The sequence below is a fragment of the Colossoma macropomum genome, unplaced genomic scaffold, assembly GCF_904425465.1.
Source record: "Colossoma macropomum unplaced genomic scaffold, Colossoma_macropomum, whole genome shotgun sequence".
In the NCBI taxonomy this organism is placed as follows: Eukaryota; Metazoa; Chordata; class Actinopteri; order Characiformes; family Serrasalmidae; genus Colossoma; species Colossoma macropomum.
Window position 1 is genome coordinate 5,155,091 of NW_023494802.1, and position 13,466 is coordinate 5,168,556.

Consider the following 13,466-nt stretch of genomic DNA (forward strand, 5'->3'; position numbering starts at 1 on the left):
AAAAGAACAGCTGCACCTTCATTAAAAGTCTAGAGGAGACTAAGCCAAGACAAAGCAGCGTCGTAGCCTTTTTGCTTTTCAAATCCTACGTCATTTCCCAACACTCGCTCATTCTTGTGGCCTAATTTGGCTTAATGTGCTGCTAGAAGAATGACAGAATGAAGGATGAAGAATAGCATGGGGGGAGCGGGGGTCAGCAAGCAAGGCATTGTGGGAAACACATGGTGATTTGAAAGGTGTGTTCTCTAACTGGTTGCACAGTGTTTTTCTGAAGGTAGAAGAGTCTGGCCTGCACATCATACATGAGCGACAGCTTTGTGATTTCACATAATCATTGACTTCAGCATAAGAGTCTCCTTGACTCTTTCATTTATGACCTTGAGAAGGTCACCTAAGGAGCTTTTAATGAGATCGAATCAAGACACAAATTACTACGACTCAGACGAGGTCAGCCAAGCATTTAATTGCCCCAAGCATTAGGGTGGATTATTAATAGGGGAAAGAAAAGGAGCACCTCTGACACACTAGGTCAGGATCTGTTTTTGGAGGTTTGGGATTATATTTTAAAGGGTGAATGCCCAGCCTTGAGCTATCTTTAAATTAATGGAGAAAATCACAATTAAACTCCAAGGCCAAGCTGTACATAAGTTAAATACTGTACAATAAAAAAAATAAATAAAATTAAAGAGCTGCAGTAAAGAAACTAATTTACAGTACTGTGTTAAAGTCAGAGACCACCTTATATATTTAATTTCCAGCCAAACCTGCCATTAAGTTATTCATTTTTCAGGAGAAATTGCTGAGGAAATCAGACATAAGACTGCATGTGCATAAGAAAGGAGACAGTCAAAGGAAAACAAGACATAAAACAGGAGTTTTCAAAACTGGAGTTAAAAAAAAATGATAAAACCTTCAGAGAAAACAAGACTCCCATCAATCACCTGCAAGACGTGGTAGACCACCAAAACTGTCCCTGTCAGATAAAATGTAGTTACGTTATAACTGAAGTTTGGGGGGAGGAACATGGCTGAAACCCCTCCTTCTCCCAATCTAACACCCTAAGAATTCACAACCTCACCTTCCGTTCCCGTGACAAAGTGTTCACAATCCCCATCGTCACCCCATCTCCTCCCTGTTCCTTAGTCCTGCATCAGTACTACAACAGCTATAAGGGGAATCCGGCCTTCTAGATACAGACAGAAGCTGACCAAAACTCCAGTCAAAGTTCTCAGAGCTCTCCCCCCTCCCTCAATCAGTCTTCACTCATAACACCACCACCATGTTGAAGGCATGGTCTGAACTCACAAACAGCACTTAAAGCTTTCATCTTTGAGAGACCATCCTTCCACTGTGAGAAGACAACTATGCTATGTCTCTGAAAGGATGTGTTGCTGTCAAGAAGAACCTCACTGAGAAAAGGTAATAGAGAAAAAGAAGAACATCTGCACTAGAACATTGTAAACTGGACACCAGAGATGTTAAGGTTTTATAGACTCATTAGTCTAAATTTTACATTAGTCTAAAGTAGATCTTTGGAAGTAACAGGAGGCAGAATGTGCACCACCAAAGCATTGAAAGACCCTTTGGACCATGTCAACAATCATCAATCAATCATGAAGGATCAGTCCAGGTTTGCAGATGTATAACAACATCTGGAGTTGGTGATTCGCTGTTGATTGAAGACATCATGAAGGCCGATGAGGCTGAAGCTGCTGGTGTTCTCAGAAAAATGGACCACCCCAAAGTCCAGAACTCAGCATCAGAAAATGCTAAACCAACTTCTAAGACTGAACTTTCAAGGTGTAGAAAAATATCCCTGCAGATTTCTTTGAAAAACTGAAAGCAAGTCTCCTGAAAGGAATGAAAGCTGTAATAAGGGCAAATGGGGGACAAAATGGGGGACTAAATATTAAAAAATCCATATATCAAAATCTGTATAGTTAAATTTGGCTGTTGTGTGTAATTTTCTGTTAAATATTTGTTTTCTGCTTGATGCTGAAAAATGAGTAAAGAACTTGGTTTGTGGCTTGTGGAAATGAAATAACCTGAAAAGTCTCTGACTCCTGCACAGCACTTAACATGAATTTGTCTAGTTGGTTTAAACCAGTTGAGCAGCTCAATTTGTTACTAATGCACACATACAGTGGACCGTTTTGCATAACCAGTTTAAATATATGCAACATTTTAAAGGAATTAACTGAAACTGAGATAATTATTAAGTAACTAACATCAAGGTAAAGCACACCATGATAACTTTTTTACTAAACGGCTTGTGTTGGCCACCACAGGCACATAAACATGGCCGTAAGTATTCTGTATTATCGCTGTTGAACCTCAAAACCATCTATTTTTTATGAGTATTTTTTTTTTGGGGGAATTTGAAAATGCCAGTTGCTCTTAACACTGCTTTAAAAAATCACAATGAACGAACCACAAGAAGTGATCCAAAACTAATCCAAATTAGCATTTCTCAACCAAAATCCATGACCAGTGCACAAGTTGCTAACAAGCTGACACATTTCACTCACCTGGATCAGACTTGGAGAACGTGTCCACGTCCAAAAGGTTCCTATGGAAACATAAAAAAAAAACAAATGAAAATGCTACTTTGACAAAATGGGGTTAAGGATGTAAAGAGAAGGACTCACGAAAAGACCCTCATTAACATCTCTGAGGCAACATGGTATCCATGACTATAGAAGCTTGAATGGCTTGTATACATAATGAATAGAACTGCATTATGCTCTCCCATCTCTAGGCTTTTTTGGTGTCTTGTTGTTGCTTAAGATGATAAGTAGAGATCTGCAAAGATTGCCCAGAGGAAATGCAAGTAAATGGGCAAAACAGATGCACTCAAAAATGGATAAACTGTAATTACAGACTCTCCACTTTCACCGTGCTCTTTAAACGGTTTTCTTGAAAACTACAGCATTAGCGATAATGGTCTTTTCTCACTCTTATTTCTGAAATTGAAGCTTTTTCTTAAGAGTCAAGGCACCTCAAGAGAACATTTTTAGTTAAGAAGCCTCCATTTGAGCACTATTTCAGTGAGTGGAGTCATTTGGGGTTAGGGTGGGCAAATAAGGACCACCAGATGCACCTTGTAAAGTGCTGTTCAGAGCAGTGCTATAGATTAATCACTATTGGTTTTCTAAGGATCTTTTGAGTGGGTGGTTCTTTAAAGGACTATATACAACAGTTTCTGCCTCATAGAGACCAGCAATTTAACTGTGCAAAGAACGTTTTTAAATCCCGAACCCAGGGGCCAATTCAGGCCTGTCACACAGTTCTATGCCTATTTATAGTTTTGGCATATTTTGAACCATTCGGGTCATGGCAAAATGTCAAGTAAAATGAAATAACACAGCTTGCCCAGGGATTTGTGGAGATTTTTTAACATGGCCCTTTTAGTGGTTTGAGCTTGACACCCCTGATATAAATGCTCAAATTATTCTTTGAGTCATCATGGTTCTACAATACTATGCAAATATCAGAGACCACCCTTTGATCATTTAATTTCCAGGCAAAACAGCCATAAAGTCATTTTTCAGTGTCAGGAAAAAGCAGAAATCATATATTTAATGGAAAAATACACAGAAGCCTCAACAACTAAATATAATGTCAAAACTTTGATTATTTAGTTTGTCTGCTTTCTGTCTTTATTACAGTTTCCATTCTTTTCTGGAGCCTCACTGCAGGGATGTCTTTCACACTTTCAAAACTCAGTCTTAGAAGTTGCTTTAGCATTTTTTGTTTCTCACAATCCAAATAACCCCAAACACATTCAGTGATGTTGAGGTCTGGACTCCTGGGTGGTCAGTCCATCACTGAGTTGTCTTCTCACAGTGGAAGGATGGAGAGAAACACCTGTGGATTTTTTCAGATCTGAAGCAGCTGAATTTTCTCCTTCTGTGAAAGATGAAGGCTTTAAGTGCTGTTCATCTGATGAAGACAGTTGGTGGTCTACCAGGTCTTCCAGGAGGCTGTTAGGAGTTTCTTCTTCCTTATGTATGTGGATTATCTTACATCTCACCTCCTCAGAAATCTCTCCTGAACAATGGATCGCCTTTAAGGTTGTAGAACCATTAATTTATCCAGGAACCACTGAGGAACCTATTTTTAAGAATCTAGTCAGACTACTGTACTCCCGTACATTATCTTGAACAAGAACAGTGCATTTGAGAGGTGGACAAGAGACAAGAAGGAAGACAGAAAGAGGGAGGAGGGACGATAGCCATGCAACCCAAGAGGGAAATGTGTTCCATCCATCCTCTCTCAGCTGGGTGCTGATATGAGCTCCAGAAGGCTGCCTGAGACATCAGGTGTGACTCTGCCTGTGACGTTTCACCTCAAGATAAACAAATCTCAATCCTTCCTATCACAGCAGGAGATTCTTCCACCCAATTGTGCTGAGCTGAGAACATTGATGGATGTGTCTGAACAGACTGTAGTAGTAATAGTGCTGCTTGTTTTATAGGAATGGACAGTTAAAGTGGTGCTTCAGCCAGAATCACATTTACAGTTACTGTCTTATCCTGAATATAGTCAGTCAGCCAAGATATGTTTGTGTCAGATCTTTGCTTGTTTAGTTTTGCACTGGAGCTTTAATAAACACTAACACAAAACAAGGGGAGGACATTGCATATGAGGAGGGTGGACACACACACACTCACAAAACCCACCCTTCTCACACAGTTTTAACAAACACAACTACACTACAAATAACCCCTACAACAACACCGACAGCAACAATTATTGCAAACATAATCTAGTGTAAATAGTGACATGCGGCCGTGTAAAGAGTAGTTAGAATTCAGAACACCTGTTGTCTAAACCCCTGACCATAGTGTTCAGATACACTGTGAAGTTTTGCTCATGTTTTATAGTTAACAGTAAACTATGTTGTGCCCTAAACCACATCAACAAGTCTTCACTACCCTGACTGGATGCAGTTTGATCGGGCATTGAGAGACGTTTTGGGGTTGTATTTATGTAAAAGATTTGGGTGACTATTGACTTTGACTGAACTACTGACAGTACATTAAATTTAAAGCCTGAAATAATCATTTAAAAGTCAGAGATGTCAGTTTTTCGGACCACATTACATGTCTTTATTTATTAACGTCACATGCACAGTCAGAAAGGAACTCCGGCTCAATGTTTAGGTCTCAAAAGCAAAATCAACATTATACTGATGAAGATATGAAGACTATAGCAGAACATTCACTCACATCCTCGGAAGACACGTCCTTCACCAAGTTTTGACTGAATTCTCTTTCAACACGTTCACAGTCATCAGATTTATCCACTGAGGGAAGGGGTCCGAAGCACAACCCAAGCTACAAAATGTTCATCTGCACATTGCGTGCAATTACACACTTCCACCAGAGAGGTCTCCATATGCCCAAATCTTACATAGTGCAGCTTTAATGTAAAAGAATTTTATTTCAAGTGATTTTGGAGCATTTCTATTGGTCCATTCTCTGAGAAACGTTTCACACACTGGTAACGGAGATACAACAGGGCTATGAAAGACCTTTTATGAAAAGTGTGTTGTACATGGTTCTTTAAAGAACTTTTTGAAAATGGTTCTATATAGCACCAAAAAGGGACAACAGCAACAACAATTAAGCCTTTTTACACTGGGAATGTGAGCGCACTCTGAGAGCCACTTTGCATGGTCACACCCCTGAGCTTCCCACAGCAGTGCGCCCCACGGTCGGACACTGCAACATCAAACCACTCTGAACGACTTTGTTTACATCTCAACCGTTGAATTATACAGATTTTTTGAACAAATTGGTGTAATGCCCTTTTAACCATCATGAATGGATATCCACTCTCAGTATTTTCAGTAATAAACAAATCAGAGATCAGCTAGAAGTTTGGAGCTTGTTAGGCACCATGTTGCCCATTGTGATTCTCCTCCAAACTCCCCACACTGAGTGACAGAGAGGCAGGAAGGCATCTGGTGTGCCCTGTGATGACAGCTACAAACAAGCTTGATGAATTGGCTTCCCTCGCGAAGTGCTTTAACAATTTGGCAGCACAAAGCACTGAGGGGAAACAGAGCTTCACATTCATCTCCTACATATAACCGAGAGTTTGTTCTGAAAAACCATATAGACTAGATATGTTAGGATTCCAGTCAGATGGTAATTCATAACCTGAGCTCAAAGCCTGAATGAGTGAGATATCAGGTAAGGTGTTGATTAGTGAGATGAATTGTTGCTGCATTCAACTACACTCTTTTAAAGAAAGGTTGCCAAGTGGCTTGTGGGTCAGATATACAACCCAACTGCCCATGCTTTACCCACAAATGTGTTCTTTTGTAGCCAGAATCGACGAGCTTTACAGAACATCAGAAATCCTGTTCTGTACGTTTCAGATTTTAAATGCTACAGTACCACACAGGACAATATTGTAGTTACACATCTTAAAATGATGGTTCTTCAAGAGTCCTTTAGTAAAGAAAATAGCGCTATATAGAACCATGAACACTCAAATGGCCCTTTATTTGATTAAATGGTTCTTTGCATCATGAAATGGTTCTTCAGACTGATGGAGAATGTGCTGTAGATGGTGGTATAGAGAACCTTTTTAGCCATTTAGCACCAAAAAGTGTTCCTCTATTGTCACAAGCTTGACATTATAACAATAAAACTCTTTTGGTGCTTTGTAGAACCCTTCTCGAAAAAGGTTCTATATAGCACCATCAACACTCCCCATCAGTCTGAGGAACACTTTCACGATGCAAAGAACACTTTAATCATGCAAAGAGTTCTTTGAGTGTTCATTATTCTATATAGAGCCATTTCCTTTACTAAAGAACACTTGAAGAACCATCATTTTTAAGATTGTACTTCAAACCAAGCAGGATTAAAATGCTAACACGTAAAAGTCAAAAAAGACAAGACATGATCTATTCTAACCATGTGACCCTTTACACATATTACGAAATAAGTTGCATGGACTCCATGCCATAGACGGTCTTGACTCCAGGCCTTTTATTTTTTAATTAAAAAAAGTTACAATAAGAACACATACAAAAATGCACCCTTAAAACCCATTTAACGCACACAATCGAACCTTAAATTAATGATTCAGAAAAACCCAATTGAATTCTGACTCCCCTTCACATCCAGGTGATTTCTGATGTTTCCTTTAATGATTAACTGTGAATATTACATTTCCGAAATGAAGCTATGTTTAAACAGGAATTGCAAATGTAATCTAGTGTCAGTGTGCCTGCATGACATGGGTAGTTAGAATTCAGGACAGCACCTGTCATCTAAACCGGCTGACCATAGTGTTCAGATACACAGTGAACTTTTGTGCATTTTTATAGTTCACAGTGAATCATACAGTGTCCGAAACAACATCAACAAGTCTTCACTACCCTAACTGGATGCAGTTTGATCGGGCATTGAGAGACGTTTTTGGTGGTGTATTTATGTAAAAGATTCAGATGACTATTGACTTTGACTGTACTACTAACTGTACATTAAATTTAAAGCCTGAAATGGTTGTTTAATGAACCTATTTGAAAATGGTTCTGTATAGCACCAAAAAGGGATATGCTACTGTTATGATGTCAAGCTTATAAAAATATGTGGTGTTATATACTTTTCAAAAACATTCTATATAGAGTCATATAGAACACAACTATTTCACCATGCAAAGAACAATTTAATCATGCACATTGTTCTCTATAGATGTGTTTCTAAATAGAATCACTGCCTTCACTAAAGAACCCTTGAAGAACCATCTTTTGTTAGTGTGCAGCATAGAATCTCTACATTTTTAAAAAGGTTGTGTACATCTAATTTACAAAGGTAATTCTTCAAAGAATCATCTCTTAAATGGTTCTCTAGGGAACCAGAAGTAGTTCTTGTAAGTCACTGCATGAAAAACCTCTTTTTGGCACTATTTAACTAGTAGAACTGGCTTAATTTGAGTGAACAGCGTTACTCCAACACTGTCCTTTAACATTACAGCATAAGTTAAGCAGCAGGATCACAACTTTGTTGTTCAAAACAGTTTTTGCCTTTAAAACAACATCCAATAAAGAGATGGGAAATTGGTTTCACCCTGGTGGAATGAAATGCAATCGCTCTGCTGCATATTCTTCTTCACTCGTCTGCTTTCTCCTTTGTGCCGAACTACGATTTGTCACTTGAACATCCTGAGATGACTACCATCCCAATCCAATAAACACCATTTTTTGCCTTGAAACTCAGCAGGCACTCTTTTGGGGAGCTGCACATGTGTCTTCTGTCAAAAAAAAGCCTTCCTGCGACATCAGGGAACGCATCAAGTGAAGTTAAGGCTTTATGCAAACACAAAGGCGGCATCAGCAGTCAACACATTCATTATTCAAGAGGGGATAAAAGGCCGGGCTGGCGGTTGGCGCCAGCTGCGTCTGTCCAGCGAGGGGACAAGCACAGCGAGAGCGGAGGTCAGCCAGGCACTTGCCATTTAAAGCTGATCTCAGATTAGTTCTGCATCTTTTTTTCTCATCATGGCTAAAGGTTAGGATGTAGGTAAGAAAGGACGGCTAGCGTGTGGGCATGGAAAGTTGGTCTGAGTTCAGCACCAAAGGGTCAACTGTGATAACAGCGGTCAGCCAGTGGGTTTTTATCCTTTGCCATGCTGGGGAAAGCCTTGTCCAGGACGCTGGACAGAGCCAAGTTAGGACTGGACAGTGCAAAGCTGAACAAAGCCAGTCCATGCCCTTTATTGTTGCACAACACAAGAAGTAGTAGGCTTTGTTGAAATTATATGAAATTATATACAGTATTTTGCAAATGTAATTTATTACAAGTTATTTATTTAACATAAGCTTACACAGAATCCTCAACTACTACACATAGTAGCATATTTTTCAGTTGTTAGTGTGCCTTTATTACAGCTTCTATTCTTTTCAGAGGACTTGCTTTCAGTTTTTTAAAGAAATCTGCAGGGATATTTTTCACACCTCCAAAGTTCAGTCTTAGAAGTTGGTTGCATTTTCTGCTTCTCACAATCCACCTAATCCCAAACACATTCAGGGAGGTCTGGAGTCTGGGGTGCTCAGTCCATTGTTTTGTCTGTTTCCTTTTCTCAGTAAGAGCTTCTTGACAGCTATACATCCTTTCAGACTCATAGTGCTGAGTTGTCTTCTTACAGTGGAACAATGGACAGAAACACCTGTGGATTTTTGCAAATCTGAAGCAGCTTGATTTTCTCCTCTCTCTCAAAGATGAAAGCTTTAAATACTGTTTATCTGATGGGGACAGGTTTGGTGGTCTACCAGGTCTTGCACGGTTGTCTTTTAATATTTCTTGTAACTCTGGTTTGTACAAATCCTGTTTTTTCACTTTGACCTTTCCCTTTTTTATGCATGTAGATGATCCTATCACCAGTTTCGTCTTTTGGCCGCAATACTGCCGAGAATTTCCTGTAGACTGAGGTTTTTGCCACTGCTGATAGACCTGTATGACCATACACTTCAATACACCTACAAATTCAGCTACTTCCTTCCCACTATGGCCTTTGGCATGCCCAAATGCAATCGCTCCTTTTTGCCAATCATTAACATCTGCTTTGCAACCTATTTTCCACACATCAAACAAGACATTTACTGCACTGAACCACCTTTTCTCAATCTATGAATTCTGTCACACACCCTGCAGGTATTTATAGCCCGATCATACTCGTGCAACATCATCTGCAGGAGTCTGAAGTTACTACCACCTTAAACATGCAAGGTGGCTAACTTTTGTCCATGGAGCTTAGATTCCCCTTCAGAAAGATCTGCTACAGCTATTTTAGATGCTCAAGAGAGTAAAATAGGCGAGGCAGCAAAGGTGGGTAGCTGTTTGTGGGAATGTTAGTGTCTCTTTGAAAGGGAACATAATGTCAGTGACTCCTTTGGGAGCAGCTGCTGTTGAGAGGACACAGCTGTAACTGGTCTTAAGCTTTCTTAGGATTAGAAGGATGGAAGAGTTGAACTGACAGGGTTACAAAAGCGAAGAGTGGACAAATGAAATTCTGACAGATTTAGTTTTGGAGGTTACTGTGTAATTTTCTGTTAATCATGTTTTCTACTTCTGACACTGAAAATGATTTACTTGATGGCCATTTTTACTGGAAATTGAATAAAGAATAGGTGGTCTCTGATGTTTGCACAGTAATTTATACAAGAAAATATAAGACAGCAAATGTATAAGACAATAAATACAGTGCAGTGGACTACAGACCTGAATAGATGTACTGTACAAATTACACCCGCCCTTCTGAAATCAATGGTGTTAATAAGGTGTTTGTCCTCCTTTGCTCCAGTAACAGCTTCTACTCTTCTGGGAAGGCCTTACAGTAGATGTTGGAACATTGCTGTGAGAATTTGGTAGGTCAGGTACTGATGTTGGATGATCAGTTCTGGATTACTCCAACTCATCCCAAAGGTATTAGATGGAGCTCCATCCCTTTAGAGAACACAGTTCCTCTGCTCCACAGTCCAGTGCTGGGGATTTTATACCCCTCTAGCCAACACTTGGCATTGGGCATGGTGACCTAAGGCTCGTGGCTGGCTGCTCCAAAGTGTCCCAGTCTATTGGTCAGTGCTTTACTATGGCAGATTATGAGTTGTGTGTGTTGAATGGTCCGCAGTTGGTGCACCTTAAAGTAGCTGAATTCACTAGTAAGAAAGTCTTTCTGGGTATGAAATGTACACTCTAGTATTTGCTGTACTGTATTTAGAATTTCACAGCCACATGCATTATTTCTTTAAGTGAGGAGCTCTCATAAGAAATATGGAGTATAGAACAGAACAGTCAAATATACAATAAAGCAGAATAAAAAAATGCAGTAATTATAATAGCGGTTGTGCAAAAGTTTGGGCACCCCGGTCAAATAACATTTAGTTGTTTTTTTTAGGTGAAAATAAGTTAACGCATCCCCTACAGAGAACACACTTCTACACATCTTCACACACAATTACTGTTTTTTTTTCCAATATGTTAAATTCCACAAAATAGGATGTATTGACTTCTTTTCACTTAGAAAATCAACAAAATGTATTTGTCATATTGTACTGAATACAACTGTATTTATTGTACTTCATTGTATATTCCATCTACACTATATTCCACATACAATTATACAGATAAATACATTAATTCTGCGGCCGACTGACGTAAGGAGCTTCCATGTTAAATATGAAATGGAAATATTAAGGGAAATTGAACCATAACAGTAAACTTATAAATGAAGCCTGTGTTAGTCATTTCAGTAAACCAACTCAGTGGTTGCAGGTCAGCCTGAGGAAACACACAGCCATGTAGACGGAGGCGTCTAATGCAATATGTCTAATGCAATATACTTAAACATATATATATATATTTGTGTGTATATATATACATACATATATATATATATATACACAAATATATAAAATGTATAATATTATAGTATAATTTATAACATTATTATATAATAATATATATGATGTAATTTATTTATTAAGAGTATTTAAAGTTCAAAGCTTTATGCCAGACAGATCCTTGTAGAAGTGCCTTTTTGTTGGCTCACCTGCATGAGACAGTAACTTCTATCTTGGTGGCGGGGACGCTGGTGTGGAGCGGGTCAAACTCCTCGATCGATGCCATCTGCTCCTCAAGTTTCTCTCAGTCTCTCCTCCTGATTTCAGCCTCACTCGCTCCGAGTCTCAGCCCCGCATTCCAGTCTGAATGAGAGGCGCTTCCTTCATAGCAGAGCAGAGCAGAGCTGAAGTAGTGAAGGAGCAGAGTGTTCAGCAGAGTCTCCACAGAGCGCGCGCGTCCACAGCCCCGGCTAGACTCTGCACGCGCCTTTGAACGGAAACACAAACCACGCCCATTTCTGCACGGGGGACTCAGCAGCTATGTCAACAGACCGGCGATAATAATAATAATAATAATAATAATAATAATAACAATAATGACAGCAATCATATTATTATTACTTTGACTAACACTTCCATCCATAACATTAATTCTGTTATTGCTTGTAACAATAAAACGATAAAATTAATAATCATTGGAACATCTTTACAACTAATACTACTACTACTTATACTAAAATTTATATAATAAATAATATAATATATAAATAATAATCATAATGGCAGCAATAACTAATATTTTTGACTAATACTAATATCAATTACTACTACTAACAACAATAAAAATAAATAATAATAATAATAATTGGAAAATCACTTCTATTTATAGTACTACTAATATAATAACAATACTACTACAACTTCCACTATTAATAGAAATAATAATAATTATTATTATAACAATAATACTACAACTACTACACTCTTAAAAAAAAGATGGTTCTTCAAGGGTTCTTTAGTAAAGACAATGGTTTATACAGAACACTCAATGGGTTCTTTGCATGGTGAAAGCGTTCTTCAGGTTGATAGTGAATGTGCTGTAGACGATTCCCTACAGAACCTTTTTGAAAATGGTTCTATATAACACTTAAAAGGGCCTTCAATTGTTAAAGATTGACACTGTAACAATAACAGACCCCCTTTTAAAAAGGTTCTATGTAGAACCATATACAACACATTCTCAATCAATCTGAAAAACCATTTTACCATGCAAAAAAAGCTTTAAGCATGCAAATGGTTCTGCCTGTTCATAGTTCTACATAGAACCTTTGTTTTTACTAAAAACAGTCTTTTTTCAATAAACTAATAATTACAACTATTGCTACTTATTGTTATTATTATTATTATTTTTATTATTATTATTATTATTATTATTACCTTTTTTTTACTTTTGTTGGAACCTTTATTTATAGAATATTACAGAGGTCAGCTGAGCAGTGTTCTAGCTCTGTGATAAGGCCTCTCCTATTAGGTAAAGTGTCTTCACACTCCACATTAATCAGAGGGAGGATATTCACCCTGCAATTAGCAGCTTTCCATTAATCCCTCTGGACCAGTTACCCCCAGATTAAGCCTAGGCCTGGATTAAATGGGATCTTAATAGTGTAACATTACTGGCATTGCTGTGCTGTCTAAGACCAGGCCTAAATTTATGACCAGTAAACTGGCCCTGCTGGTCATCCTTTATCACAAGAAATACAGGCTTACATCACTTGACTCGCCATTTCGGGTAGTGCTATGTAGTACTGATAATATAAAATATCATGATATTTTCTGAACACATATATTGTGGTATCTTATGTTTAGGTCTGCATCAATAAAGTTCATGAACTCACACTTCAAGAGTGATGATATTCTGTGCTAAAAGAACGTCCTACAAACCTGACACAGCTTATTCTGATTCGACTCAGAAAATAAACACCAAAAAGAATATTACTTAGTGTATTTCTGCCAGCATGGCAACAGGGATGCAGGCTTCAGTCCCGCTGAGACTGAAAATCACTGTGATGATAACAGTAAACCAATATAGACAATATATCACCAA

At 38.5% G+C, this 13,466-nt stretch overlaps 1 protein-coding gene across 1 annotated transcript in view; it reads right to left on the bottom strand.

Annotated features, from left to right (window-relative positions):
• The window catches only part of cpne9 (copine family member IX), a 75,010-nt gene extending 63,251 nt beyond the window's left edge, over positions 1-11,759 (bottom strand). Inside the window, exons 1-2 of the mRNA XM_036592169.1 lie at positions 11,572-11,759; positions 2,529-2,569 (exon numbers count right to left, since the gene is read on the bottom strand). Coding sequence (XP_036448062.1) covers positions 2,529-2,569; positions 11,572-11,648 — 118 coding nt within the window. The 5' untranslated portion in view covers positions 11,649-11,759. The remainder of the gene's footprint in view (positions 1-2,528; positions 2,570-11,571) is intronic.
• Positions 11,760-13,466: the final 1,707 nt, after the last annotated feature.